Source organism: Acomys minous, assembly GCF_964271855.1.
Source record: "Acomys minous genome assembly, chromosome: 8".
NCBI lineage: Eukaryota > Metazoa > Chordata > Mammalia > Rodentia > Muridae > Acomys > Acomys minous.
The window spans coordinates 46,110,517-46,137,571 of NC_140489.1; the positions used below are offsets into that span (position 1 = coordinate 46,110,517).

Sequence of the window (27,055 nt, forward strand, 5' to 3'; positions counted from 1 at the left end):
TTGAATTGTAAGTAAAAGGCAGGTAGAGCCTGAACCTGGACTTAATTTCACTTTATAATCAAAACAGAGACTGAGACAAAATGACTTCTGATATGCTAAGAGCGTTAGCTGTTAGCAGGGGAGCCACAGTTATGCTAGGAAGTGGAGTAGGTCTCCACCGAGGCGGAGGCGTTACAGATTTCCCCTCACTCTTCTGTGGGGCTCCCCAGCTCCACTTCGTGTTTGGCTGCTGGCTGAGGCCTGATGACTGGGTACCCACGAGTCCTTGTTCTCTCTCCTAATGATTTGGATGCTCTTCATGGATGAGTCCCCTTTCCCTCTTGCTAAGCTTGCACACCTGCCTCTAGCAAACTCCAGTGACACAGGCTCTCTGCCTAGTGAGCTGTACTTATGTACACACTCGTAGCATGCAGGTGAGAATCTGTGGAAGAGGCTCTTCTCATACAGCCTAATTTCTTTGCACTCTGCTCTCAACAAACAACAACTGAAGAGTGCATCGCCATATCAGGTTCTTTTTCTCAAGACAGCAGGGTTTTCTGTGTAGCCGTGGCTGTCCTGGAACACACTCTGGAGACCAGGCTGGCCTAAAAGGCTGCACAACCACTGCCTGGCTACCAGGTTCTTCTTTCCCTACTTTTCCTGCCAGGAAACCATCTCCTTCAAGTGTTAGTATCTTTGTATGTAAAGTTATGGCAAGACTTGGAAAAACTCAGAAAGCAATGTGATTAAACTATGAGTGGAATTACACACGGGAACTTGTGTTAGTTCCTACTCTGTTTGGGTACACAGACACAGACATACCAGACACACAGCACCTGACCTCAGGTGGAAGTTCATTAAAACAAATGAGGGGAAAGAAGGTTAAACAATGAGTCAATTAGTTGGGAAGAAAAAAACGTGCTAAAATATAAAGCCCAAAAGCAAAGATTAGTATATTTATGAATGTTTATTAAGAATTATAAATAATTACATTTCATAGAAATGTAGAGGTTAGCACGCCTTTCTTAATGAATGCCTGGCCCTGCTATTAACAGTCTGAAAGATCAAACAGATTTGGAAAAGCAGCTCTACTTCTTATGGGTACACAGTGAAACAGAGGATTTTACTTTTTTTGTTTGCGAGACAGGGCTTGTCTGTGTAGCCAGCTGTCCCGGACTCACAGAGAACTGCCTGCCTCTGCCTCCCCGAGTGCTGGGATTACAGAGGCGTGCCACACTGCCTGGAAAGAGACAGGATTTTAAAGAACAGACCATAGAATCTGAAAGAACAGACTGGAGAGATGGCACATGCTCTTCCCGAGGACTTGAGTTTGGTTCCCAACACCCACATCAGGTGACTCACAGTATGACTACAGCTCTAGAAGATGTCATGCCTCTGGCCTCCACACCTGCATCCAGACGCACACACACCCCTACGCAGTTTTTTTTTTAAGTTAAAAAGAAAAAAAAACAGTTAAAAAGAAGCTGAAATGATTGGCAATGGCTAATACTCATGGGCTGGATAGTAAAATCAGCGGAGTTTCTAGTGCTCAGGACAGATGTAAGCTGTGGAGGAAAGTGGACTATATAATAAACTCCCAAAATTAAACAGCTTAACTATATTTTATTGATATAAATACATCTCACAAGCATCCACTATTTTGCCATACTACACAAGAGACAAAGTTAGAAAATTAAATATTAATGCAAAGAGAAAATTCAGAAATGCTTTGTTACATGAAAGTCACCTATATATACTAAAGCATCCTACATACTTTGTACAATTGACTTCTAGGTGATAATTTGAAATAAAGTGAGGCTGAATTTATTCAAACATTTATTTCTCAGTGGAAAATGCTCTTTTCATCAGTGGTGGCTGCGTTTTTCCAACATCAAACATCATTTCCAAAGGTGGGTTGTTGAGAGAACACCAGTCAGGTATGCGGCCCGTCTGATTATAATACTCCTTTGAAACAGAGCGGCTCCCAAGTATATCTTGCAATGCTCCAAAAACAGCTCCTGTGTAGTGAGAATAGTTTTATAGCTCAGATGATACGTCAGGAAACTATAAGCTATGTATATCCACTTTATGAAAAGAGAGGACTGGTAAACTCTGCAATATTGATCAAGCTCTCAATTCCAGTTCAATGAGATTCTGAATAACAGGGTCAGCCATAACTCCTATGTGGAAAGTAACCTGAGTGAGCCTTCCAGGTCACAGTGTCTATGGTATTACAAAATCCAGACGAAAGTGAAATACGATGAGGTGGAAGGATTTTCAATTTAAAGACTCTTTTGTTTTTTGTCATAACTCTGTTGCATGTTATTAAATAAACCTGATAGGCATCTTTTAAAAGTTTGGGGTTTTTGTTTTGTTTGTTTTTTGACACAGGGTTTCTCTGTGCAATAGCCCTGGCTGTCCCGGACTCACTTTGTAGACCAGGCTGACCTCGAATACAGAGAGATCCACCTGCCTCTGCCTCCCAAGAGCTGGGACTAAAGGTGTGCGTCACCACACTCAGCCCTTTTAAAAGTTTAAGATTTGTTTTTATACTGAAAAATCTAATAAAAATACACAAGGCAATCTTCGTTTAAAAAATTCCTAACATTTGTTTTTCTATGTGCATGATCCTGCCACTGGCTCGATCACAAAATACACAATGTGTGACTGTACACATCAGTGATGCTCCTCTCTAGTAGTTACTAACTAGCTGGTGTGCTGACCCAGTGCTAATACCATCCTCAGAGCACTCAATGAGCTCCACCACAAAGCAAGGGGAAAGTGAAGGGCTGGTTTCCACCATTAAACAAATGTTTTAAGTAACAGTAGCTAGTGCTAGAATAAAGTCATCACTTTCAATATTCTGAGGGAAAACTTTAAATAAATGAAGTCCATTATTTGAGACAGGGTTTTACTGTGTAGTCTTGGCTGGCCTGGAGCTCACTAGGCTGTCTTCAAGTGCATAAGAGACCTGCCTGTCTCTGCTTCCAAAGTGTTGGGGTTATATTTGACCACATCCCCTTGATGGGGAGGCCTGGCAGCACTCAGAGGAAGATAGCAGGCTACCAAGAAGAGACTTGATACCCTATGAGCATATACAGGGGGAGAAGGTCCCCCTCAGTCACAGTCATAGGGGAGGGGAGTAAGGGGAAAATAGGAGGGAGGGAGGAATGGGAGGATACGAGGGATGGGATAACAATTGAGATGTAATATGAATAAATTAATAAAATATACTAACAAACAAACAAAACCCAAAGTGTTGGGGTTAAAATCATGTGACACTCAACCCATCCCTAAGGATGGAGTTTTCTTAAAAAGTAAAAATAAAAAATCACAGGGCAAAGGCCAGCTGAAACAGGCATACAATTCTAAAAATTTGTATAATTTGGAGAAAAGTCACACTTTAATAAAAATTATTTGTTCATTTGAGGCAGGTGTCACTTTGTAGTTTAGACTGGCTTGGCATTCATTATGTAGCCCAGATTTGCCTCAAAACTCCTGATCCTCCTGTCTCAGCCTTTTAAAATTTTTTTAATTTTTAAAATACTGTTTTTCTTTTTCTTTCTTTCCCTTTTTTTTTTTTTTTTTTTTTTTTTTGAGATAGGGTTTCACTGTGTAGCTTTGGCTGTCTTGGACTCATTTTGTAGACCAGGCTGGCCTTCAATTCACATCGATCCACCTGCCTCTGCCTCCTGAGTGGCAGGATTAAAGGCGTGCGCCACCACACCGGCCCCTGCCTCAGCCTTCTAAATGATTAGATTTTGGGGTTTATTTCTCAGTGGAAAATGCTATTTTCATCATCTTAAGTGCCAAGCTTCCCAAACATCAAACATCACTTCCAAGGTGGGTTGTTGTAAGGCATGTGGCCCAGTTAACAGTTGTACTGATGAGGTGAATAGTTTTGAACAGTAGATAATTTTACTTTGATACAGTCATTAGTAATACCACTCAGGACTATGTTCTTACCTCCCAACCAGGCCACACAATTAGCCTTTGCAGGTGGAGTATGAATTCGGAAGGTCTTGGTGCCAAGTGTCTTTTTGTATTTTGGTTTTTCTACCAAATACCGTATTTCTGCAAGCAATCTGTGGAGAAATCCTGGCAACATAGATGTGCCACCTATGACTACCAAATTCTCGGCCAGTTGCTTCCTGGTGTCTATTGGGCACTGTTGTTGAAGAAGAAGAAAAGTTATTTTGATTGGATGAATACTGTTAAGCTGGACTTACTACACAGAAATGGACATGGTGGACAGCAGCAGCATCTGTAATGTCCAGGACTGTAATGTTCCTTTATACAACAAGTGTAGCACCATGGAAATAAACGCACATGCACCTGTGAGCATTTAAAAACAAGTAGTCTTCAGATGTAGTTAGTTGGTGATTTTGTTTTAGACAGGGTGTCTCTATGTAGCACTGGCTGGCCTGAAATTCCCTATATGGGCCTGGTTGGCCCTGAAGTTAGAGATCCCCTGCCTCTGCCTCCAGCTGCTGGGATTAAAGGAATGTGCCCTCACACTCAGTCTCTAAATCATGCAGCTGTCTGCTGAGTGTGTGTGTATGTGGTGTGTGTGGGTTTGTGTGTATGCATATAGGTGCCAGTGCTTGTGCGGAGATTAGAGGGCAGCTGGCAGGAGTGGGCTGTTCCTCTACATGTAGGTCCTGGGGGCTGAAGCCAGGTAATCATGCTTGCCGGCAAGAACCTTTACCTGTTATGTCATCTAGCTGGCCCATACTTTTATAGACTTTAAAACAGACTAAATCCCAAGTGGCACAGGCAATAGTATGCATGTACTCATTTTCAAGACAGGATAATACAGTATTTAAAAAGTAACAGTATTCTTGAGATGTAATCTGAATAAATTATTTAAATAAAAATAATTTTTCAAAAAAGTAACAGTATTCTGTAAAAAACTACAATAGGAAATTAGTGATAAAAATGGCTGAAAAATAGCTGGGCATGGTGGCACATGCCTCTAATCCCAGCACTTGGAAGGCAGAGGCAGGTGGATCACTGTGAGTTCGAGGCCAGCCTGGTCTACAAAGCGAGTTTAGGACAATCAAGGCTACACAGAGAAACCCTGTCTCAAAAAACAAAGAGACAAGAGGAAAAAAAATAGCTGAAAAATTACTTTTCTTATAAATAATATATGATAAGGAAAAATGCAGAAGATAACACCTAAAACTTTCTTTGAAGGACTGTTACAACAAAGAGAGACTTTACAAATACCTGTAAAAGGGAATCCAATATTAAAGTGGCAACTGATTTCTCCTCATTATCTTGTTCAAAAAGAATTTCCACAACTGAATCTCTAATGAGATAAAAAGAAAAGAGAGCATTTTATAGGCCACCATTTAGTATGACATAACTAAATACAAAGCTTTCCCACTATAAATGGGGACGTACTGGCATCTACCTCCAGGGGCTGAGCAGGGATTCAGTGAGCTGGCACATGGAAAACATTCCTCAGGTGTTAGCTACTGCTGCAGTAAAGTTTACATGTTTTGGATTCCATTACACCTCCTCAAGCATTACAACCCAAAAGAAGCTATACTCTGTAAATTCTATATAACAAGATTCAACATGCCACTTAATGATTTTTCAAGACAGGGTTTCTCTGTGTAGCCTTGGCTGTCCTCGACTCACTTTGTAGACCAGGCTGGCCTCAAACTTGGGTATAGCCACCTGACTCTGCCATCTGAGTGCTACGATTAAAGGTGTGCATCACCACACCTAGCCAGTAGTTTACTTATTTTTATTTTATATTTATGGGTATTTGCCTGCGTGTCTGTGGACCATATGCATGTAATGCCGACAAAGGCTGAAAGAGAGCTTCAGACACTTTGGAATTAGAGGTGCCGTGTGGGCACTGGGAATTGAACCTGGCTCCTCTGTGTTAGCTGCTGAACCATCTCTCTGGGTCCAAGAACAAAGTTCTAAAGCACAAACAAGCAAATGACTGATTATAAATAAAACCTAGCCACTTTACAAATGAAGCTTAATTAGAACACCGGTGTAATCACTGGCTTATATACTGTACATTATACAGTCGATTTTGCACTCCAGCTGTTGAGCTAAGTGGGCGCAAAGTCTATATTATATGGACCTCAAATTTGCAGGGATTTACTACCTGGTTCTTAAAGAGTTTACTACCCTTATCTTAAAACCTATTTCTTGTTGCTTTTTGAAACAGTGTTAGTTTCACTGAAATAATTCTGAATTACTGTGATGAACAGGAAAGAATTTTTTTTTCCCCAGACAGGATTTTTCTCGTAGTCCTAGCTATCCTGGACTCTCTTTGTAGACCAGGCTGGCCTCAAACTTGGAGATCCACCTGCCTCTGCCTCCCAAGTGCTGGGATTATAGGCATGAGCTACCACGCCCAGGCAGGAAATAATGTTTTTAAAACATTAAAAAGTTGAATAAAATTACTGGCTAAAAGTGAAGCATCATAAAAACAGTTTACTGTTGATTTAGAAACACTCACCTAAAGTCTTATACAAATATTTTTTTAGAGCCCAAAATTTAACTCATTATTTTGTTCATTAAAATTAATGTATATATCAGGTGGTGGTGGCACAAGCCTTCAATCCCAACACTTGGAAGGCAGAGGCAGGTGGATCAGTGTTAAGTTCGAGGCCAGCCTGGTCTAGAAAGCAAGTCCAGGACAGCCAAGGCTACACAGAGAAACCTCATCTTGCGGGGGAAAAATACCAACCAAACAAAAATTTAATGTCTAACCTGATTGATCCAAGTACATGTAAAATCTTCTCTCCATCCAATGGATATTCAACATTTGGGGGTGGAGAGGGACGCTGAAATGTAAAAAAAAAAAAGGTATAATTATAAGCAAACATGTAAGTAACTTTTGCAAAAGATATAATTTGTAAGCTTACCTCATTATTCCCATCAATATTAAATTTTGCTGCTTGGATTTGTAGGCCACGCTTCAGGTCACTTACAAAGCACGTACGCACTTAGAAAGGAGGAAATAAGCCTTTGTTACTACTTCTTGTTGAATGAATGGTGAGCTTACAACTTACCTAAAACAATCCTATTTAAGTGAACATACAATTTAAATATTCATCTTCTGTAAAATCATGCATTATTTTATAGCTTTTATATAAAGCAGAAATGAGGTTTTATTAAAGGTATTTTAATACAGGCTTAAGCATTAAGCTTACGAGAAAAAAAAAAAAAGAGAGGCCAGAGAGATGAGAGAGAGACTGGAGGAGGCAGAGAGAGGAAAGAGAGAAGCCCAGGAAGAGACAGACACACTCAAGAGCAAGGGTGCAGGCTTCCCTGTGGAGTGTTGCCTACAAAACCACATTCTAAAAATAACCCTGCAGAGTCATTCTGCCATTTCATAGCCTTTGTAGAAACGTAACTACACAAATAAGCTGCAGCACCATGAAAGACAGCTCTCCCAGTTAAACAGCATGTGTTTTTAGGTTTTCTATTTCCCTGCTTCTCCTTTTGATCTTAGGGAGCTGGGAGTGGTGGAACATGCCTGTGATCCCAGCATTCAGGCAGGCAGAGGCAAGCCGACTTCTGTGAGTTGAAGCCAATCTGGTCTACAATACAAGGCCAAGTCCAGGGCAGCCGAGATTACACAGAGAAACCCTATCTCGAAACCCCCCTAACAAAACAAAAAGAAAAAGAAAAAAGAAAAGAAAGAAAAACCAAAAACTAGGCTGGAGAGATGGCTCCGTGGTTAAGAGCACTAGCTGCTCTTCTAGAGGACCTGAGTTCACTTCCTGGCAACCACATGGTGGTTCACAACCATCTCTAATGGGATCTGATGCCCTCTTCTGGAGTGCAGGTGTACATGGAACTAGAGTACTCATATTAAAAAAAAAAAAAAAAAAAAAACAACAACAACAACACCCAAAAAACCGAAAACCAAAACAAAACAAAGTCTTAGTGAAGACACACAACTCCCCTTGGCTCTCTGCTTCAGTTTCTGTGGTGCATGGCCATCTAGCAATATCCCCGGCCTGCTACTGTATTCTTTTAATATTTGCATTTTGAATACCCATATCCTTAATAAGGCCTTTAGACATAGGAATAAGTAAAAATTTAAAATCTGAGTAAAAGCTGGGGTGAAATGCAAGAAATCAAATGACTTCAGCCAAATTTCTTGCAGTGGTGGATCATTTGGGAGGCAGAGGCAGGCGGATCACGGAGTTTGAGGCTAGCCTAGCCTACCAAGAGAGTCCAGGACAGCAGAGAAACCGTGTCTTGAAAAAACAAAACAGCCGGGCTTGGTGGCGCACACCTTTAAGCCCAGCACTCAGGAGGCAGAGGCAGGCGGATCACTGAGTTCGAGGCCAGCCTGGTCTACAAAGCGAGTCCAGGACAGCCAAGCAGCCAAGGCTAACACAGAGAGACCCTGTCAAAAAACAAACGAACAAACAAACAAACAAAACCAAAAATCCTGCTAGGGGCTGGAGATGTCTCAGTGGTTAATGACACCTGTTCTTCCAGAAGACCGGGGTTGGTTCCCAGCACTTCCAACCTAACTCCAGTTGCAGGGAAGCTAATGCCTTCTGACCTCTACAGCACCAAGCACTCATGTGGTGCACATACATACATTTAGGCAAAACATTTATACAAACAAACTGAAAAGCTTTAAAAAAAAAAAAAGTAAATAAATAAGTAAAATGTAAGTTTCTATTGTTCAACATGCTATTTAGCAACATGGCTTTTTCCCCCAGTCGGGGTTTCACTGGACATCCCTAGCTGGCCTGAAACCTGCTGTCTGTATGTATTTGCCCTACACGCGGAGACTGTAGGCACATGCCACCACACCTGGTTCCATTTTGAACATATTTCCTACCTGCACTTTTAAAAACATGTGCTCTTGGAACTAGCACTAAAGAATGAAAGAGGCCGCTGGGTGTGGTGGAGCACGCCTGTGATCCCAGCACTCAGGAGGCAGAGGCAGGCAGATCTCTGTGAGTTTGAGGCCAGCCTGGTCTACAAAGCGAGTCCATGATAGCCAAGGCTACACAGAGAAACCCTGCCTCAAAAAACCAAATGGGGTGGGGTGGGGGTGAAGAACGAAAGAAACAAAAACTGAGAACTTCAGGGCCAGGGTGATGGATGGTGTACTTCCTGTCAAGCCTGATGACCCGAGTTATACCAAAGACCCACATGTTGACAGAGAAAACTCTGCTTACCTTTAATATCTTCTAGGACACTTTCTGGAACCGAACCTGAAAAAGAATTTTATTAAGAATTAAAGAACTAGCTGGGTGTGATGGCGCATGCTTTAATTCCAGCACTCGGGAGGCAGAGGCAGGAGGATCTCTGTGAGTTCATGGTCAGCCTGGCCTACAAAGAAGAGTCCAGGACAGTCAAAGCTACACAGAGAAATCCTGTCTCGGAAAAAAAGAAAAAAAATGGGATTTTATAATAAACTACATCTCCACACATGTATGTAATAGTTTAATCACAGTACTCCCCCTATCTTCTTCTCTCCCCCTTTGTTCTTTCCCAATCCTTTCTGGAGATGACATTTTAAAAAAGATTTACTTATATATACAGTGCTCTGCCTGCATGTGCACCTGCACACCAGAAGAGGACACCAGATCTCATTACAGATGGCTGTGAGCCACCATGAGGCTGCTGGGAATTGAATTCAGGACCTTTGAAAGATCAGCCAGTGTGCTTAACCTCTGAGCCATCTCTCCAGTCACTTCTTAAGATGACACTTAAAAAGAATAGTAAAAGGCTTGGCATAGTGGCTTAGGAAGCTGAGGCAGGGGGACTGCTCCAAGTTCAGGACCAGCCTGGGCTGTATACTAAGACTATATAACAAAACTTTGTTTCAAAAACAAGCAAACAAAACACACACACACACACACACACACACACACACACACACACACACACACACAGAGTAAAAAGTAACCTTTTAGATATGCTACTGACATGATAGGATTATTTGTCAGCATACTCATTTTCGGAGGTAGATACAGAAACACAATTTTCTAACCTAAATTTAAAGTCTTCTAAACCAGCCAGATGTGGTGTCTTACCCCTTTAATTCTAGAATTTAGGAGGCACAGGCAGTCGGATCTCTTTAAGTTAGAGGGCAATTTGGCCTATGTATTGAATTCCAGTGCAGTCAAGTATACATAGTAAGACCCTCTCTCAAAACAATATATAATAAAATAACATCTTCTAAGCCAAGTCTTAGAAACTATTTTTATTGGCATATAAAAACAGAGATGCTTTATGAAGAAAATGGATCATGGCAAATGGGTAAGCATAACTTTGTAATTCCCACCCAGATCTGTACATTTTGTCTTAAAGTAAACTATTTATAATAAGCTTAGTCTAAAACCACAACCTCAAAGTATTAAGCCGTAGTTTGAAAAGTGACATCTTTAATCACACTACGCTTGAAAAAGAGTAAAGCATGTTTCCTGTACAGCTGCTACCCTCCTTCTAGGACTATTCACATAGCTTTTTTTAAAAAGGCTGATAAGGAGCCATTTTTTGCAGGTAAAGGGTTAGTTCAGTTAGGATTGCATGCTACTTTAAAAAGAGACAGTAAAACTCTACTTAACTTCAGTCATAATGTTTGGCATAGAATTTACATCCATACACTTTCCAAATCAGGGCACTTAAGAGTCTCTTTTCCGGAGACAGGGTCTTGCTATGTGATCCAGGTTAGCCCTAATCTACTTAGGTTTCCATAGGGTGGAAATTATTCTTTTTTTAAAAAAAGGTTCTAAGTACTAAGTGAAAGAGGCTAATTGAAAATTCACCTGAGATTTTTATCTATATTTGCTAAGGAGTTCAGAGAGAACACTTTCAATTTGTCTACACTCTGGTTGTCCTCCATCTGTAGACCAGGCTGGTATTGAACTCAGAGATCTGCCTGCCGCTGCCTCCCCAAATGCTGGGATCACAAGCAAACTATGCCAATTCTGACTTCCCAATGTCAGAAATGTAACGCAGATTAGGATTCTGCAGTGTATGGGCGGGAAAGATCAGAGTAAGTCAAAGAAGGTTCATAACGTGGGTTTACAATCCCAAGAGTGTAGAAGTTCCTAATATTATAGTTAAAGCCCATCTCCCCGCCCCCCCCCTCATCCCCAGCTGGGTCCTCTATATGTTGCCTGGGCCAGTTCAAATGCAGTGTTCCTGCCTCAGTGTCTTGAGTAGCTGAGATTACAAGTGCATGCTAATATGTATGGCTTATGGTCATTTTTTCCTCTTTTTTTCTTTTTCTTTTAGAGATAGGGTTTCTCCAACAGCCCTGGGTACCCTAGAACTCACTCTGGAGACATGAAAAGCAAGGCTAACTGCCCCTAAAACTGTATTTTTTGTTTGTTTGTTTTTTGAGAGAGGGTTTCTCTGTGTAACAGCCCTGGCTGTCCTTGGACTCACTTTGTAGACCAGGCTGGCCTTGAACTCAGAGATCTGCCTACCTCTGCCTCCCGAGTGCTGGGATTAAAGGTGTGCGCCAGCATGCCCAGCCCCCTAAAACTGTATTTTCCCCTTTCCAACATAAATTTTCAGTACAAAGGCACTTCAGTTAAGCAAACGGGAATGAGTCAGGTGCAAGTTTACTAGAGGGACCACCTTCTCTGCTTACAAAAGACAAGGAACTTTACAAAAGTTGACTTTCTAGCTGGGTAATGTGCAGGGACAAAATCCTAAGTAGAGTGTGTGTGGCGGGAGGCAGTCCTCAGGTAAAACTAAGATGAAGACAGAGGCCGTGCAAATAAGTGCTCTTGGTGATGGGAAGACTAAATCCCTAGCTGAAATGAGGAGTGAAAAGGGGAGCGTTATGGCTAACGAGGAGAACAGAACGAGGCTGTGGAAAACCATGTAGCAGACATGAAATGTGGGTTAATTTGTAGGAGCTAAAAAACTTCTTACCAACTTAGGGACAAGCTAGCACTGACAACAGCATAAAATAAACAAAATCAGCAAAGGCCAGGCCCACAGGAAGACAAGAAGAGATGACAAGGGCAAGCCAACAGGGGCTCTGCTTTCACAGGTGCAGCGGTGGGAAAGGTATAAACAGGTGAAATTTGAAAGACTTTTCTGAGGAAGAACTGGAAAGCTTTGCTAACTCTCTGTCTTCTAAAGGGAGAACCAGAGATGATGCTATTACATAAAAAAAATTTAAATACATCACTTTATCTCTTCCTAGTAACAATTAATGAAAAATTACAAGAGAAGCTGAGCGCCTCGGAGGCAGAGGCAGCAGACCTCTGAGTCGAACAAGCCTGGTCTACAGAGTAAATTCTAGGAAAGCCAAGGCTACACAGAGAAACTATCTCAAAAAACAAACAAAACAAAAAGAAAGAAAAGAAAAGTGACAAAAGAAAAGATACTGTGATCACTTTTAGGAGTGTTGATTTTGAGGCTTTAAGTGACATGTGCAGTTTGTACCTAACAATCTGTTGGAAATAATAGTGTCAAGTTCAGAAAGGTCAGGCCTCATCTGAGAATCAACAGCATGCAGACAGATGTGACTCAGTCAGAGGAATTGATGACACCTGCTTAAAAGCCATAGGAAGAAAGAAGAAAAACAAACAAACAAACAAACAAGTCCCCCATGGAACCACTAGTAGAGAAAGTAAGAACAGAAGAAGCCAAGGAAGAATGACTCCTGAAAGCAAAGGGAGGAGAGCATAGGAGGACAAGATGATTCAAACACCAAGATTTCTAGAAAAGATGGCTAACACACAGCTGCACTTACTAGGAGCAACAATACATAACTGGAGCAAGGTCAAGCACAGTGTAGAGAAATGAAAACTAGCAATGGGCAGAGTAAAATATAAGTTAAAAGCTTGAGAAGCATACTTCACTAAGTATTATGTATACATTGTTCTGCCTGCATATACCCCTGCAGGCCAGAAGAGGGCACCAGATCTCATTATAGATAGTTGTGAGCCACCATGTAGTTGCTGGGAATTGAACTCAGGACTTTGGGAAGAGCAGGTGGCGCCCTTAACCTCTGAGCCACCTCTCCAGCCCTGCATACTCCACTCTTAAACAGCTTATTACCCATCACTGAGGGAAGGCTCTGTCCTTTGGCAGCACCAGTGTCAACAGTACATTGTTCCAACAGTTGAGTTTCCAATTCCCTGAAATTTGAAAAAGTTATTGAAATTAACATATTTCAAATGATAATCTTTTCTTATTTAATAGCTTCACTACAAAGTAAGAAATTATGATGTCTCATATAAAAATGTTTGTTTTGAGGCTAGGTCTCTTGTAGGCCAGGCTGCTTTTGAACTTCCTATGTAGTTGAGAGTGACCTTGAACTTCTGATTTTCTTGCCTCTACCTCCAAGGTGCTGATGTTGGGATTACAGTTGTACATCACTGTACCTGGTATTATGTGGTATGCTTCGGATTCTGTGTCTTTATTTAGCAATTTTAGACTGAAGTGATACTTACTTAATGTAACAGGCTTTGTGCATGCTGGTAAGTACTCTACCAAAGAAGATAAATCTTCAGATTTTATTTTAAAAAAAGAAATACATCCAACCACCCCATTCTATACCCAGACTTCCCATCAAGTTCTAGCCTCTTCTGTGCTGCCTCCACCACCCAACTCTATAACCAGACTTCCCATGTCCTCGAGGGCCTAGCCTGAACTAACAAAGGAGGCTCACATGCTCTGATTTCACGGAAAGACTACCAACATTATGAAAAACCAAGCCAGTATCTTCTCTCCTAAACCTACCACTCTTGTAGAAAGGCTTGCCAATGGCAATTACCTAGATGAACTCAAGGACACAGAACTTAAAGAACAATAATAAACTTCATCAAAGAATTCAAGGTGTTTAAAGAAATCACAAAGAAGCCAGGCATGGTGGTGCACGCCTGTAATCCCAGCATTCAGGGAGGCAGAGGCAGGCAGATCTCTGTGAGTTCGAGGCCAGCCTCGTCTACAGATGGAGTCCAGGATAGCCAAGGCTACAGACAAACCTGTCTCCAAAAACCAAAAGCCAAGACAAACAAAAACAAAAAAAACCAAAAAACACCCAAAGGAAAGCTTTGCAATTGAAATGAATTGAGCAGAAGACAGAATAGATCTAGACCAAAGAATCAAGGAACATGAATAATTAAAATAAAAAAAGTGTGTGCACGTGCACGTGTGCGCGCACGCACACACACACACACACACACACAAAACAGTACAGGAAATGTGTGGGATACCATGAAAAAAATTAAACAAACCTTAGAATTATAAACATAGATAAGGAAGAAATATCCAAAGCCAATGGCATAGACAAGATCTGGACTCCTTTTGTAGACCAGGCTTACAGAGATCCACCTGCCTCTGCCTCCCGAGTGCTAGGATTAAAGGCGTGGGCCACCACCGCCTGGCCCTACAGCTGATTTCTAAATGGTAACTTTGAAAGCCAGAAGGACCTGGAGCAATACATCCCAAGTGCTAAAAGACTATGCTGGCCAACTCAGAACAGTATACCCAGCTAAACTACAAACTATTGAAAGAGAAAGAAAAACTTGCCATGATATAATGGTCCAAAAAACATTTATCTAACAAAGGAAATGATATAAAGAGTGTAAAAACAAGTGTATCCAACAAACAAATCCTAAAGAAAATACAGGAAGTATGATTTAGGCTGAAGAGAGGAATGAGCAGAGCAGAGACTAGAAAGAAATACGAAACCATAGTTTATTAAAATACCACCGAGAATACAATAAAAATCTAGAGCACAATGACCACAGTTAATACACACTTTAAAATCAATGTGCTTAATTCAAAAGACACAGGCTGGCTTAACAGATCGAGAAACGGGCTGAAGAGATGGCTCAGTGGTTAAGAGCACTGTCTGCTCTTCCAGAGGTTCCACGTTCAATTCCCAATAACCACATAGTGCCTCACAACCACCTATAATGAAATATGATGCCCTCTTCTGGCAGAGAGGCACACATGCGGGCAGATACCATCTACATAATAAATAAATCTTAGAGACACTGCCTCAAAAAACAAACAAACAAACAAATAAATAAAAGATTAAGAAACAAAAATCCATCTATCTGCTGCCTACAAGAGCTCTTCTTAGTTTTAAAGAGAGGTATGACTTTGGAGTAAAACAATGAACAAAATTACATAAGTCAATGGGACCAGGAACCAAGCTCGCATCATATCCTAACATATGATAAACGCTACACTAAAACTGACCGGAAGAGACAAAGATAAATCCTTTACTCTAGCTAAGGGAACAGCAAACCAAGAAGACACTGCTATCCTGAAACATATACGCAGCAAACACTGGGGTGCCCAATCTAACTAAAAAACATACGTACATTATCCATTAATAGGTGACTTCACTAGCCCCCTTTCTCCAATAGACAGGTCATTTGGATAGGAAATAAACAGAGAAACATCAGAATTTATTGACATCACATATTAAATAGACAACAGATATCTACAGAATATTCTACTCAAACACCAAAGAATAAACATTCTACCCAGCAGCACATTGAAGTGTTTCTAAAATAGACCACATCTTGGGACACAAAACAAATCTTTACAAATATAAAAGACTGAAACACATCTGACCACAATGCAATAAAACTTAAAATTGACAGAAAAAAACAAAAAAACAAAAAACCTCCTAATAAATATACAAACTCATGCTAATTAAACAACTAATTGCTACATGATGAACGGGCCAATGAAGAAATCCAGAAAGAAATAAAAACTTCCTGAAGCTAAAGGAAAATGAAAACATAACAAACAAAACCTCTGGGACATTGAAATTTTCTTACAAGGAAAATTTATAGCTCCATGTATCTCCACTTTAATCAAAAAGAGCACAAATAAATGACTTAATAATGCAACTTCAAAATTTGAAAAACAAAAACAAACAAAATCCAAACACAGTCAACAGCAAGAAATAATAAAAGACAACGGAAAACAAAGAAAACAAAGAAAAAACAATCTTAAGAGTTGGTTCTTTGAGAAGATAAAATTGACAGACACCTGGCCCAACTATCCAGAGCTAAGAAAGAAAGACCCAAACAATTAGAATTAGAAACAGGGACAGGACAGCCAGGGGCTCTATTGCACAGAAAAACCCTGTCTTGAACCACCCCCTCCCCACTCCCCAAAAAACACCCACAAAAATAAACAAACAAGACAGAAAAAGAAGAGGAGGAGCGAGAGGAAGAAGAAAGGTGAAGACAAAGAAGAAGAGATAATAATAAAACATGGAAACATTATAACGGACACCAAAGAAATTCAAGATAGTATAAAGAGATATTTTAAAAGCCTATATTCCCATTAAGCTAGAGAAAATTAAAAGAAATGGATGAATTCCTAGGTCAGCCAAATCACACAAATTAAAACAAGAAGTCAGCCACATAAAATAAACCCATAATAAATGAAGAAATTGAAATTAGTAATAAAAAGTCTTCAAGCTAAAAATGTCCAGGACCAAACGGATTTACAGCAGAATTCTACCAGACAGCCCAAGTCTATCTCTAATAACCAGTCCTTCTTAACACTAAAGGAAGGGGGGAGGGGGAGGGGAGGAGGGGGAAGGAGCGCTCCCAAACTCCTCCCATGAAGTCAGCATCATTCTAGGACTCAAACCAGGTAAAGACACAACCACCAAAAAAGAACTAGAAGCCAATATTCCTAATGAACATCCTCCAAATACTCAATAAAATACTTGCAAACAGAATATCAACACATATCAAAAGATTATATACCATGACCAAGTTGGCTTTATATCCCTGAAATGCAGGGATGGTTCAACATACAAAAATTTGTTTTGTGTTTTTCAAGATAGGGTTTTTATGTGTAACAGTCCTGGCTATCCTGGAACTCTCTTTTTGGACCAGGCTGGCCTTGAACTCACAGAGAGCTGCCTGTCCCTGCTTCCCAAGTGCTGGGATTAAAGGTCTGTACCAGGCTACAATTCAAGATCTTAAGATATATTACAGAGCCATAGTAATAAAAACAATATGGTATTGGCACAAAAACAGACATCTAGACCAAAGGAACAAAATCAAAGGCCCAAACATGAGCACACGTAACTTCAGCCACTTAATATTTAACCAAGATGCTAAAAACATACACTGGACATCCTACTCCACAGATATTTGTTCAGCCATGTTTCTGGCTGTTCTATTCACAATAGCTCAGAAATGGAAACAACTGAAATGTACTTTAAAAAAAAGATTTATTTATTTATTAAGTATACAGTGTTTTGTCTGCATGCTAGAAGAGGACACCAGACCTCACTATAAATAGTTGTAAAGCCACCATGTGGTTGGTGGGAATTGAACTCAGGACCCTTTAAAGAGCAGGCAGCGCTCTTAACCTCTGATCCATCTCTCCAGCTCCTGAAATGTACATTTAATCAACAAATGGATAATGAAAATGTGGCACATATATACTATGGAATAGTATTCAGTTGTTTAAAAAAAATCATGAACTTTACAGGTAACTTGATAGGACTAAAAAAGATCATACTGACTAAGGTAACCCAAAACAGTAAAAAACGATATTGCACGTTCTGAGAGGAGGCTCCTGACTCCAAATCTTGAGATAAAGTTGTAATCCTCACCCCTTCATTCCCGAGCACTTAAGGCTTAGGGAACCTGTGGAAGAGGGAGTAGAAAGACTGCAAAGCTCAAGAGCATCAGGGGGTTGGCTGTAAGGTTTGTCTCCTAGGAATATCAGAAGCTACACCCATAAAGTCTGACCAAAATGACTGTCCAAATGTGAGCTGAATAAAGATAGTATTGATGGATGTGCCAAAGCGGACAGGGAATAGCCACAAGGTCCCAACCCTACACAAAGAACTACAGCCAACTAAGGAAAGCTAGGAGTGGGAGCAGTGGTCCTCCCTAGGGAAGAGCACACTAGCTGGTTGTCTAATGCCAAATGGTGGGCCATGAAAACATGCATACAAGTAACGTTATATGGACTCACCAGGCTATATTTAGGAATATATATGTATACATACACAGAGACATACACACAACTAGTGAAAAAAGAGGCCGTGAAAAGGAGAGATTAGACGGGAGGGCTTAGACAGAGGAAAGGGAAGGGTGAAATGTATTTATATTATAATTTCAAAAAAACTGATGAATGCATTCAAATCTACAAGAGAATGGGATAAACTAAAAATCAAATTACAAGCACTGGCTTTTGTGGCACTGGTGATAAAACATCAAACTTACTTGTGAAGAGCTTTTCCTCCTAAGGGCAGTGCTCCCCAGCAATTCAGTACTGGGATGCCTTCATATATCTATAGTGTAGTCAAGGACATTATCATCTTAGGATATATGTGTTTCTTGATACTTACATAACCCTCTACTGTTCTAATCAACTGTGGTGAAAAATTTTTACTTGTTTTAGAAGTTACAGAAAAGACAAGAGCAAGTCTTTTAATAGTGTTCACCAAAAAAACAGACTTAATGTGCACATGCACGCACACATCAAAAGTCTTCAATTAGGCCAGAGGCATCCAATAAACCCAATGGCATACTATTCTGACTGTCGACACACATGAAAAAGAAATGTATTTTTCTATAATGAAGGCCAAATTCTTTTCTCAGAAGTTAACTATCCTCATTAACTGATAATGCATTTTGAAAATGGAACCAAATCTGCTCCTAGAGAAAAAACTAGGACTGAATCATAATGGTAATTTCTACAGAATCTTTTAAATTTATTAACTTTACCACATGATAACTTGTACTGTAAATAGTAATCCAAAATACTTCAATAATAAAAAAATCATTTTTATAAGCCCAATTTACTTTAGTTAAAAATGAGTTAGAGGCTGGACAGACGGCTCAGAGGCTAAGAGCACTGCCTGCTTTTCAAAGGTCCTGAGCTCAATTCCCAGCAACCACAGGGTGGCTCACAACTATCTATAATGAGATCTGGTGCCATTTTCTGACATGCAGGTGCACATCCAGGCAGAACACTGTATACATAATAAATAAATAAATCTTAAAAAAAAAAAAAAAAGAGGGAGAGTTAGAAAAAACAGAACAAAAAAATCTGTAACATGAGCTACTTGATAAAAAAGATACAGGCAACACCAGGCTTTCCCTATATCCACAATCCAGGACCATGGCCGAATTAATCCCGAGCGTCAGGAGAGCCATCAGGTGACTTGGCGCAAGTAAGACAGATGGAACCTGGAAAACAACAGAGCAGCAGCAAGACTGGGGTTGAATACAGTGTCTGAACGCATCTGATTTATTTGCAAATATACTGTAAAAATTCATAGGAACACTGTATTGATTTGCTTATTCAACCAATTGTTGGTATTAACGAAGAACTAGCTTTCTGATTTAAATGAATTTATGGAATAATCAAAGTATACTGCAACAAACAGAAGTAATTTAACTAGGTTGTTTCATTCCCAAATGACAATTCCAAGAGATTTTTATCAACATACCTCTTAGAATTTTGAAAGAGACAGAAGCCCACAAAAATGTATATTCAAAAGATGATACTAAAAATATAGATGCTTTGCCATTCAGATGAAAGTACTGGAAAGAATAACCCAACACTTCTCTCCTCGACCTTCCCTGCTTCCTTCCTTCCTTCCTTCCTTCTTTCCTTCCTTCCTTCCACTTGGGAGAGCAGAGAGAGAAGGGTCTCACTGTGTAGCCCAGGCTGTCCATGACTGCACTGATACTCCTGCTCAGACTCTCAAGGGCTGGGATTACAGGCATGCTCTCTTACGTCCAGCCTTAAGAAGCAATTCTTTTCACTTTTTTATTTAAGACAAGATCTCATGTAGCTTAGCCTTTTCTTTTCCCATTAAAATTTTGTTTTCTCTCTCCCTTCCTCCTTCCCCCTTCTCTCACCCCACCCCTGCCATGAGTGAGTGAGTGAGTGAGTGAGTGAGTGAGTGTGTGTGTGTGTGTGGGTGTGGGTGTAGCACACATGTAAAAGTCAGAGGACAATTTGTGGGAGTTCTCTCCCTCTACCATGTGGATCCTGGGGAACTGAATAAACTCAGGTTATCAGGCCTAATGACAAGCACCTTTACCCACTGAACTGTATCAACAGCCCTTCCAGGGTCTTGAACTTGCTATGTAGTTGAACTGCTGATCCTCCTCCATTAACCTCCCAAGTGTTGAGATGATAAGAATGTGCCAGAACACCCTGCTAGGCAAAAATTCTTGATTATCATTATATGCAAAGTTTGTACTATGAACTATATTTTTAAACCACCAGAGGCCAGCTTGGCTCAGCAAGTACAATCACTTGGTGCCTGAGTGTGACCTGAGTGTGACCCCAGGAACCCACATGAAGGGAGAGCCCCAAAGCTGCTCTCTCACCTCCACAATGGCACTGTGGCACACCATCCATCATCATGTGCACATACACAATAATAATAATAACTAAAGATATTCAGAATCCCATCATAATATAGCAGCTTATAGAGCAAAACTACAAGCTGGGGCGGGGGGGTGGGGGGATGGCACACACCTTTAATCCCAGGACTCAGGAGGCAGAGGCAGGTGGATCTCTGTGAGTTTGAGGCCAGCCTGGTCTACAGAGCATATTCTAGGACAGCCAGGACTACACAGAGAAAGCCTATCTTGAAAGACTGAAAAAAAAAAGAAAAAAAGAAAAGAAAACATTTCCCAACTATAAGTGTTAACATGGTTATGAAATAAGCACTTAAATAAAGAAAATAAACGGCCAATTCCTCAAATTTGTACAGTTACATACAAAGAAAGAGATAACATGGGTTTAAGCTTTGAATACCTATGCAAAATGTTACGTGGGGCATTTCCCTAAAATGTAATATGTAAGACTTTTTATTTTCTCAACAGTGTACATGGCAGGCAAATGCCCTACCACTGAACCTCCACCTTCTTGCTACTTAAAAACAATTTATGAATTTCATTTGCAAATAGGTATCTCAAGAGGTTGAGGAGATGTCTCCTCAGGAAACATCCTCCTTGTTGTGCAAGCCTGAGCTTTGAGTTCAGAGCCCAGGGCCCAGGTAAAGAAGGCTAGGGCAGTGCTGAGGACACAGGGACAGGAGGGTCAGGGGGACTTCATGGCCAGCCAGGCCAACTGAATCCACGGGACCCTGTCCTGAAAAATAAGGTGGAGAGGCTAGGGCTGCAACTGAGTTGGTAGGACTGCTTACTCAGCCCGTGTGAAGCCATGGGCTTAATCTCCATCCCGGCACTAAAGAAAGACGTGAGGTGCATGTATAACCCTAGCACATAGAGGGAAAGGCAGGCACCGCAGACATTGGAGGCTAGGTCAAGGCAGGAGGATCAGAAGTTCAAGGTCAGCATCATCTATACACCAAGTTTAAGGCTAACTTGGGCTTCATAAGACCTCAAAAATGTAAAAAAAAAAAAAAAAAAAAAAGAAAGAAAATACTAGATGGACAAATGATTAAGGAAGACACTGGACCTCTGGCCTCTACAAATACCCACATATATATGTGTACACATATATACACACAAAAATAAAAATAGGTACCTCAAAGTATTTGAAAAGAACTCGAGTAAGTGTCTCTCTGAAGTGGGAAGGACATAATACCGACTCAATCACCACAACCCGGCGGTCTCTGGGATTCACCAACAGATGCCTGAAAATGACAGTTTTGTTTTTAAAAGGAAGCAAAGATCTGTACTTTTTTTGGCAAGTATAAACTGTACTATCACATGCTTTATAACAAAAAATAAACCATTTTATTACTCCAGGAAGATAATGTTTCTGAGATCGTGGAGTGTGCCAAGCACTATAGCAGGAACAACAGCCATTGTCATTACCATTAGCCATTACAGTTAGTTCCTTTTGTGAATGTGCAAAAGTGGTGAGTATAAGCTGACAAAACTCTAGTCACTATAGGCATTAACTTGAAAACCACAAGATTCTAACAAATGTTATTGCCCAGGAAGTACTGGAAATGCTTTGCATTGTTTTTTTCGTATTCTTGTGAATGTGTAAGCACATATTTAGGCACAAATATGGTTGTTCTCCACCTCCCATCCCAACAGGGTTTCTCTGTGTAACAGAGCTCTGGCTGTCCTGGACTCACTTTGTAGACCAGGCTGGCCTTGAATTTACAGAGATCCATCTGCCTCTGCTCTGCCTCCTGAGTGCTGGGACTAAAGGCGTCCTTATCATGCCTGGCCACCCATAGCTGTTCTTTCATGTGCCTTTTTCATTTTTCAATACACCTCATTTTTCTGATTCACTACACGTAGATACAGAACAGTTTCCTGCCGCTCTTTGCTGCTTAGCAGAGAACTTAGAGCTAACAAGTATCTAGCGCTGAACAAAAGGCCTCAGCCCCAATAATGACTACACACTGTTTCACCTTATGGATATCCAATAATTTACTTATCAATCTCTCTTATTTACTTGAACTTGACTGAGATTTTATTTGTATACTGTCAATCCCTTTTAATGTTTTCTTATGGTTTCAATTTTCTAATCTTCAAGTGTGTTTTTCCAAAGGTTGAAGACGGGGCTGACAAGATGCTTCAGGGGTGAAGGCACCTGTTGACAAGCCCGAGTCAGACTGACGGGACCACATGGAAGGAGAGAACTGACGCCCACAATTTGTCCTCTGACTCCATACACACACCTTGGCACTCAAGTGCCCAGAGACATCCATATGCACCTACATATTTTATAAAAGTTTCAAAAAATTTAAAAGGTTGAAGATAAAACTGGCAATGAAATACAATTTTGTTTTTTGCATCAGATGCAATATAGCCAAACATTCCTACAACTGGCATTAGGAAGAAAAAAAAAATCTAACTGCTGAAGTTAGGGGAAAAAAACAAGCCTGAAATAGTTTCGTCTTACCTGAAATACAGTATGTGGATGAATTCCTTTAGGTAGGAATATAATTCTTCTGTATTGATATTATATTGAACAACTTTGATTGGCTGTAAAAAATTAAAATGTTTTCTTATATTAACAAAACAATCTTTTGTGCTTTTAAATTCAGTAATATATTTCCTCATAATAAATGGAATTTATATTAAGGATATTAAAATTAGAAGTCAATTAACCTTGGGCTAAGGCTATAGTTCAATTGGTGGACTTGCATAGCATATACAAAGCCCTGGTTTCAGTCCAACAGTACAGAAATGTATAAAACTTCATGTGGTGGCACATGCCTATGAACAGGCAGGGAGATCTGATTTAAGGTCACTGAGCCAAGCTAAGTTATATAAAACTTTACCTCAAAACAAAAGAAAACCCAAAACAAAACAAAATACTCCCCACAAAACGGTAATCTCTTAAATAAGGAATTCCAAAGAACTGGCAATGGCTAAAAAAAAAAAATGGCAATTTTGAACAGTAAGAGTAGACGTGTATGCCTACAAGTAAGTACACAGAACAGTGTTTACAAGCTTTTTTCCTTAATTCATCTGACTTATCATTTGGGCACGACTGATGATAAAAAATTCTGAGATGTGCTTAAGAAGTGTGAAAGAGCTGGAGCGATGGCTGTGAACAGAAGACCTTGGTTTGGTTCTCAGCTTACACATAATAGCTCACAACCGTAAAGGCAGATCCTGGGGATCTGACGCCCTCTTCTGGCCTCCAAGACCACTGCATATACGAAGTGGACTTGCATATGTGCAGGTAAAACACACACACACACACACACACATAAAACAAAAATAAATATTAAAACCAAAAAAAGAGAAATTTTAAAAAACAAAACACAGCAAAGGCTTCCTCAAATATTCTAGACTTGGTTCATTCCCTGGATTTTATGATTGTTGCATATCATGATTAAATTCATGCTATACAAAATCAGACTTCAATAAATTTGTCAAACTCTCTTGAAGTTATATTTTATTTTTCTCATTTTCACATCTTATACTTATTAAAATAGTGTGTGTGTGTGTGTGTGTGTGTGTGTGTGTTTGCGCGCGTGTACATGCATGATGTGTGAGAGTGAGGTCACAGCACTTGTGTGGAGGTCAGGTGACAACTTTGTGGAACTGGTTCTCGCCACCTTTATGTGGGTTCTGGGTATGACCTCCACTGCCAGGCTTGTTCAACAAGCACCTTTACCCACTGAGCCATCTTCCCAGTCTATAGTTTTTTCATTGGTTAATACCTTAGACATGCCAGCTCTTTTTATCACACTAGGAATTATACATCGTGGACCAGTTTCTCCTGCAAATCCACACCTGCAAAGAAATGGAAAATTACACACTCAACTTATAACATTCTTTCTAAATATCTAACAGAGAAACAGTGGCCACAAAGCATCTAGAAATATCTCTGATGCACTTAAAGGGTCAAAGAAAAAAACCTAAAAAGATAATGACATTATTAATAATTTTATATCATGCATTAAAGAAGCAAAGCATATCAAAATTTTAATACTGAAATATTACTGGCGTATCTCATTTTATTTATTTTTTGTTTTTTTGAGACAGGGTTTCTCTATGTAACAAGAGCACTGGCTTTCCTGGATTCACTTTGTAGATGAGGCTGGCCTCGAACTCACAAGAGACCTACCTGTCTCTTCATCCAGAGTGCTGGGATTAAAGGTGTGCACTACCATGCCCGGCTGAGTGTCTCATTTTAAGGTAGACTTCATTTTCCTCTACTTTTAAGATTCTAACTGAATTTTAGAAGACATTTACTTTTACAACCTTGGATCTACACTATGTGCCTTCCTTCAAAGAGTCACGCATCACTCAATGGAAAGTGCACTGTAGGTGATTTAATTATACATCCTAAGGGTGTACTTACATATAGCCAAAAATACAGTGTATTGTACCTATAGTTATGTGATTGTTGTTAGATTACATACTATTAAAGCATGTTACTATACTACATACTGCAAGCAACTATAACTCAACAGTGCTTATATACCTAAATATATAAAAACAGAAAAGGGCTGGGCATGGTGGCACACGACACCTTTAATCCCAGCACTCAGGAGGCAGAGGCAGGTGGATCTCTGTGAATTTGAGGCCAGTCTGGTCTATAAAATGAGTCCAGGACAGCCAAGGCTCCACAGAGAAACCTGTCTCAGAAAAACAAACAAACAAACAAACAAACAAACCAAAGGTTCTGAGTTCAACTCCCAGCAACCACATGGTAGCTCACAGCCATCTATAATAAGATCTGGTTCCCTCATGTGGCCTGTAGGCAGAACACTGTAAACATCACAAATAAATAAATCTTCTTTAAAATGAGCATTTAGGACCTGGAGAGATGGCTCAGTTGTTAAAAGCACTGACTGCTCTTTCAGAGTACCTGGGTTCAATTTCTGGCAAACCACAGGATGACTCACAACTGTCTGGAGGTCCAGTTCCAGGGGCATCCAACACCCTCACACAGACACACATTCAGGCAACACAATAACATGCAGGGAAAAAAGTTCTAATTAGTATTTAAGGCAAGCATGAAGGCATATTTGCAATACCAGCATTCCGGAGGGCAGAGGCAGCGGAACCAGGAGTGTAGAGCTAACCTGGGCAACATCAGACAAACACATAAAAACAAAAGAAAAATTAGTATTCAGTGCTGTATTTCTTTTGTGTTAGAAAAACAAGTTTTACTTTTTAAAAAAGTTGAGAAAATTATTATACTGCAATTACCCTTATATCACACCTTTTGTTCTCCTGGGTACTTTTTGATGCTGTTCTCCCGGGCCTAGGTGTATCTCTCTCTCCACTCTCATCTCAGTGTTATTTATATTCAGTGCTCCTCAAAGTCCTCAAGGTACAATGTACGGGGGAAATTTAAGTTCTCCTTGTTACCATTTTAAAAACCTACATATCTCCTGTGTTTTCCATCATATTCCTATCTAATAATTTATTTTTTCAATGTATAGCCAAAATAATTATTTTCTGGTATTAATCTCTAAGTATTTATCATATTGTTTTAAAAAAATAAAATATCAATATTCGAGGGCCTTGCAGAGAACAAGAGAATAATCCAGTACTACGTTTACTCCAATTTTGTAGCTTCTAAGGACCAATGTCTTGTGACCATTTATTTAATAGTTACTTAATTTAATAGTTATTTAATAGTTAACTACTGCCGGTTAGACAATGCTTACAGATGTGTAAAAAAATAACTCAGACATCTCTACTTCATATAGAACCCCATATATACATACGTGTATATATGATGTAATTCTGTGTTTTCCTTTGAGTCCAATACAAGGACTCTTACATAGAGGGTCCAAAGAGTTCAAAAGTGCCCATCAAGTCGCTGTACAAACGTTCCAAGGTTCACGCATTTGTGTCTTTCCTCTCTGCCTTTGACTGCCTCTTTGAGGACCACTACTCTGGTGTTTACAAAATACTCTTTTAAGGTGCAAAATGTGAGTCTAAGAGTTTAGGGTAACCAACAGAATTTCCAGTCTTATCTATACAGCTGCTCGCCTTCGTGTGTCCGGTCTCCCTAGCTGGATTTCCTACACTCTTGGGGGTACAATCTATTTCCAGAACCAACAGAGCTCCATTCCGTAAATGTTTTATGATGGAAAGAGTCAGCCGGCGTTACAATTCGACTGTTGCTTTCCTACCTGACCCAGGCCGAGGGAGGTAAGATCTGGGTCGTCGCTGTCAAACTCAGCAGCGATGGCCCTCATCACCTTAGGAGGGGGGTAGGGGAGGGGGGGGTGGAGGGAGGGGGGGGGTGAGAGGCCACTGTTTCTAGAGCTTCCTGGGCCTCTCAGGTAATCCAGATCCTACTTAGCCCAACGGATCCTCAAGGCTCGCATCACCCAGGAGCGTCCTCCTTGACAACACCCTCCTCACTGACAAGGACTGAGCTTAGCCTCGAAGGCAATGAACGCGGACATCTTCGGGATCGCTGGGGGAGGGTTCCGGGGTGCCCAGCGGGCCTACCACCCTCACTTGCCCGGGGCCCACAGCCGACCCACAGCCACTCACTTAGTGAAGGCTTCTCCCAGGTCGATCACGACCGCCGTCTTCTCGCCGCCGCTCCCGAGACCCTCGTAGAGCGGCATCGCTCAGAGACTGATGGACAGACAGCGAAGCGGTCAGCCGGGCTACGGCTAACCTCGGCGCGGGGGCGGGGCGGGGTCCTCGCGCGGCTG

The 27,055-nt window shown here is 40.5% G+C and overlaps 1 protein-coding gene across 1 annotated transcript; it reads right to left on the minus strand.

Annotated features, from left to right (window-relative positions):
• Window positions 1–1,582: 1,582 nt before the first annotated feature.
• On the minus strand, window positions 1,583–27,055 carry ACTR10 (actin related protein 10). Its single transcript, XM_084792336.1, has 13 exons — window positions 26,889–27,055; window positions 24,086–24,158; window positions 22,813–22,895; window positions 21,475–21,583; window positions 19,044–19,151; window positions 18,183–18,250; window positions 13,015–13,094; window positions 9,162–9,197; window positions 6,876–6,955; window positions 6,721–6,794; window positions 5,209–5,290; window positions 3,946–4,147; window positions 1,583–1,997 (listed from the first exon to the last, which is right to left on the minus strand). The coding sequence occupies exons 1-13, from the start codon at window positions 26,963–26,965 to the stop codon at window positions 1,816–1,818; spliced, it is 1,254 nt and encodes a 417-aa protein (XP_084648462.1). The 5' UTR covers window positions 26,966–27,055; the 3' UTR covers window positions 1,583–1,815.

Coding starts and splice junctions, on each gene's coding strand:
- ACTR10 (XM_084792336.1), bottom strand. CDS start 26,965: ATGCCGCTCTACGAGGGTCTCGGGAGCGGCGGCGAGAAGACGGCGGTC. Junction 9,198..13,014: donor GAGCCTTCCCTCAGTGATGG/GTAATAAGCTGT, acceptor ATTCTTTTTCAG/GTTCGGTTCCAGAAAGTGTC. Junction 1,998..3,945: donor TTGTGTGGCCTGGTTGGGAG/GTAAGAACATAG, acceptor CTCACTACACAG/GAGCTGTTTTTGGAGCATTG.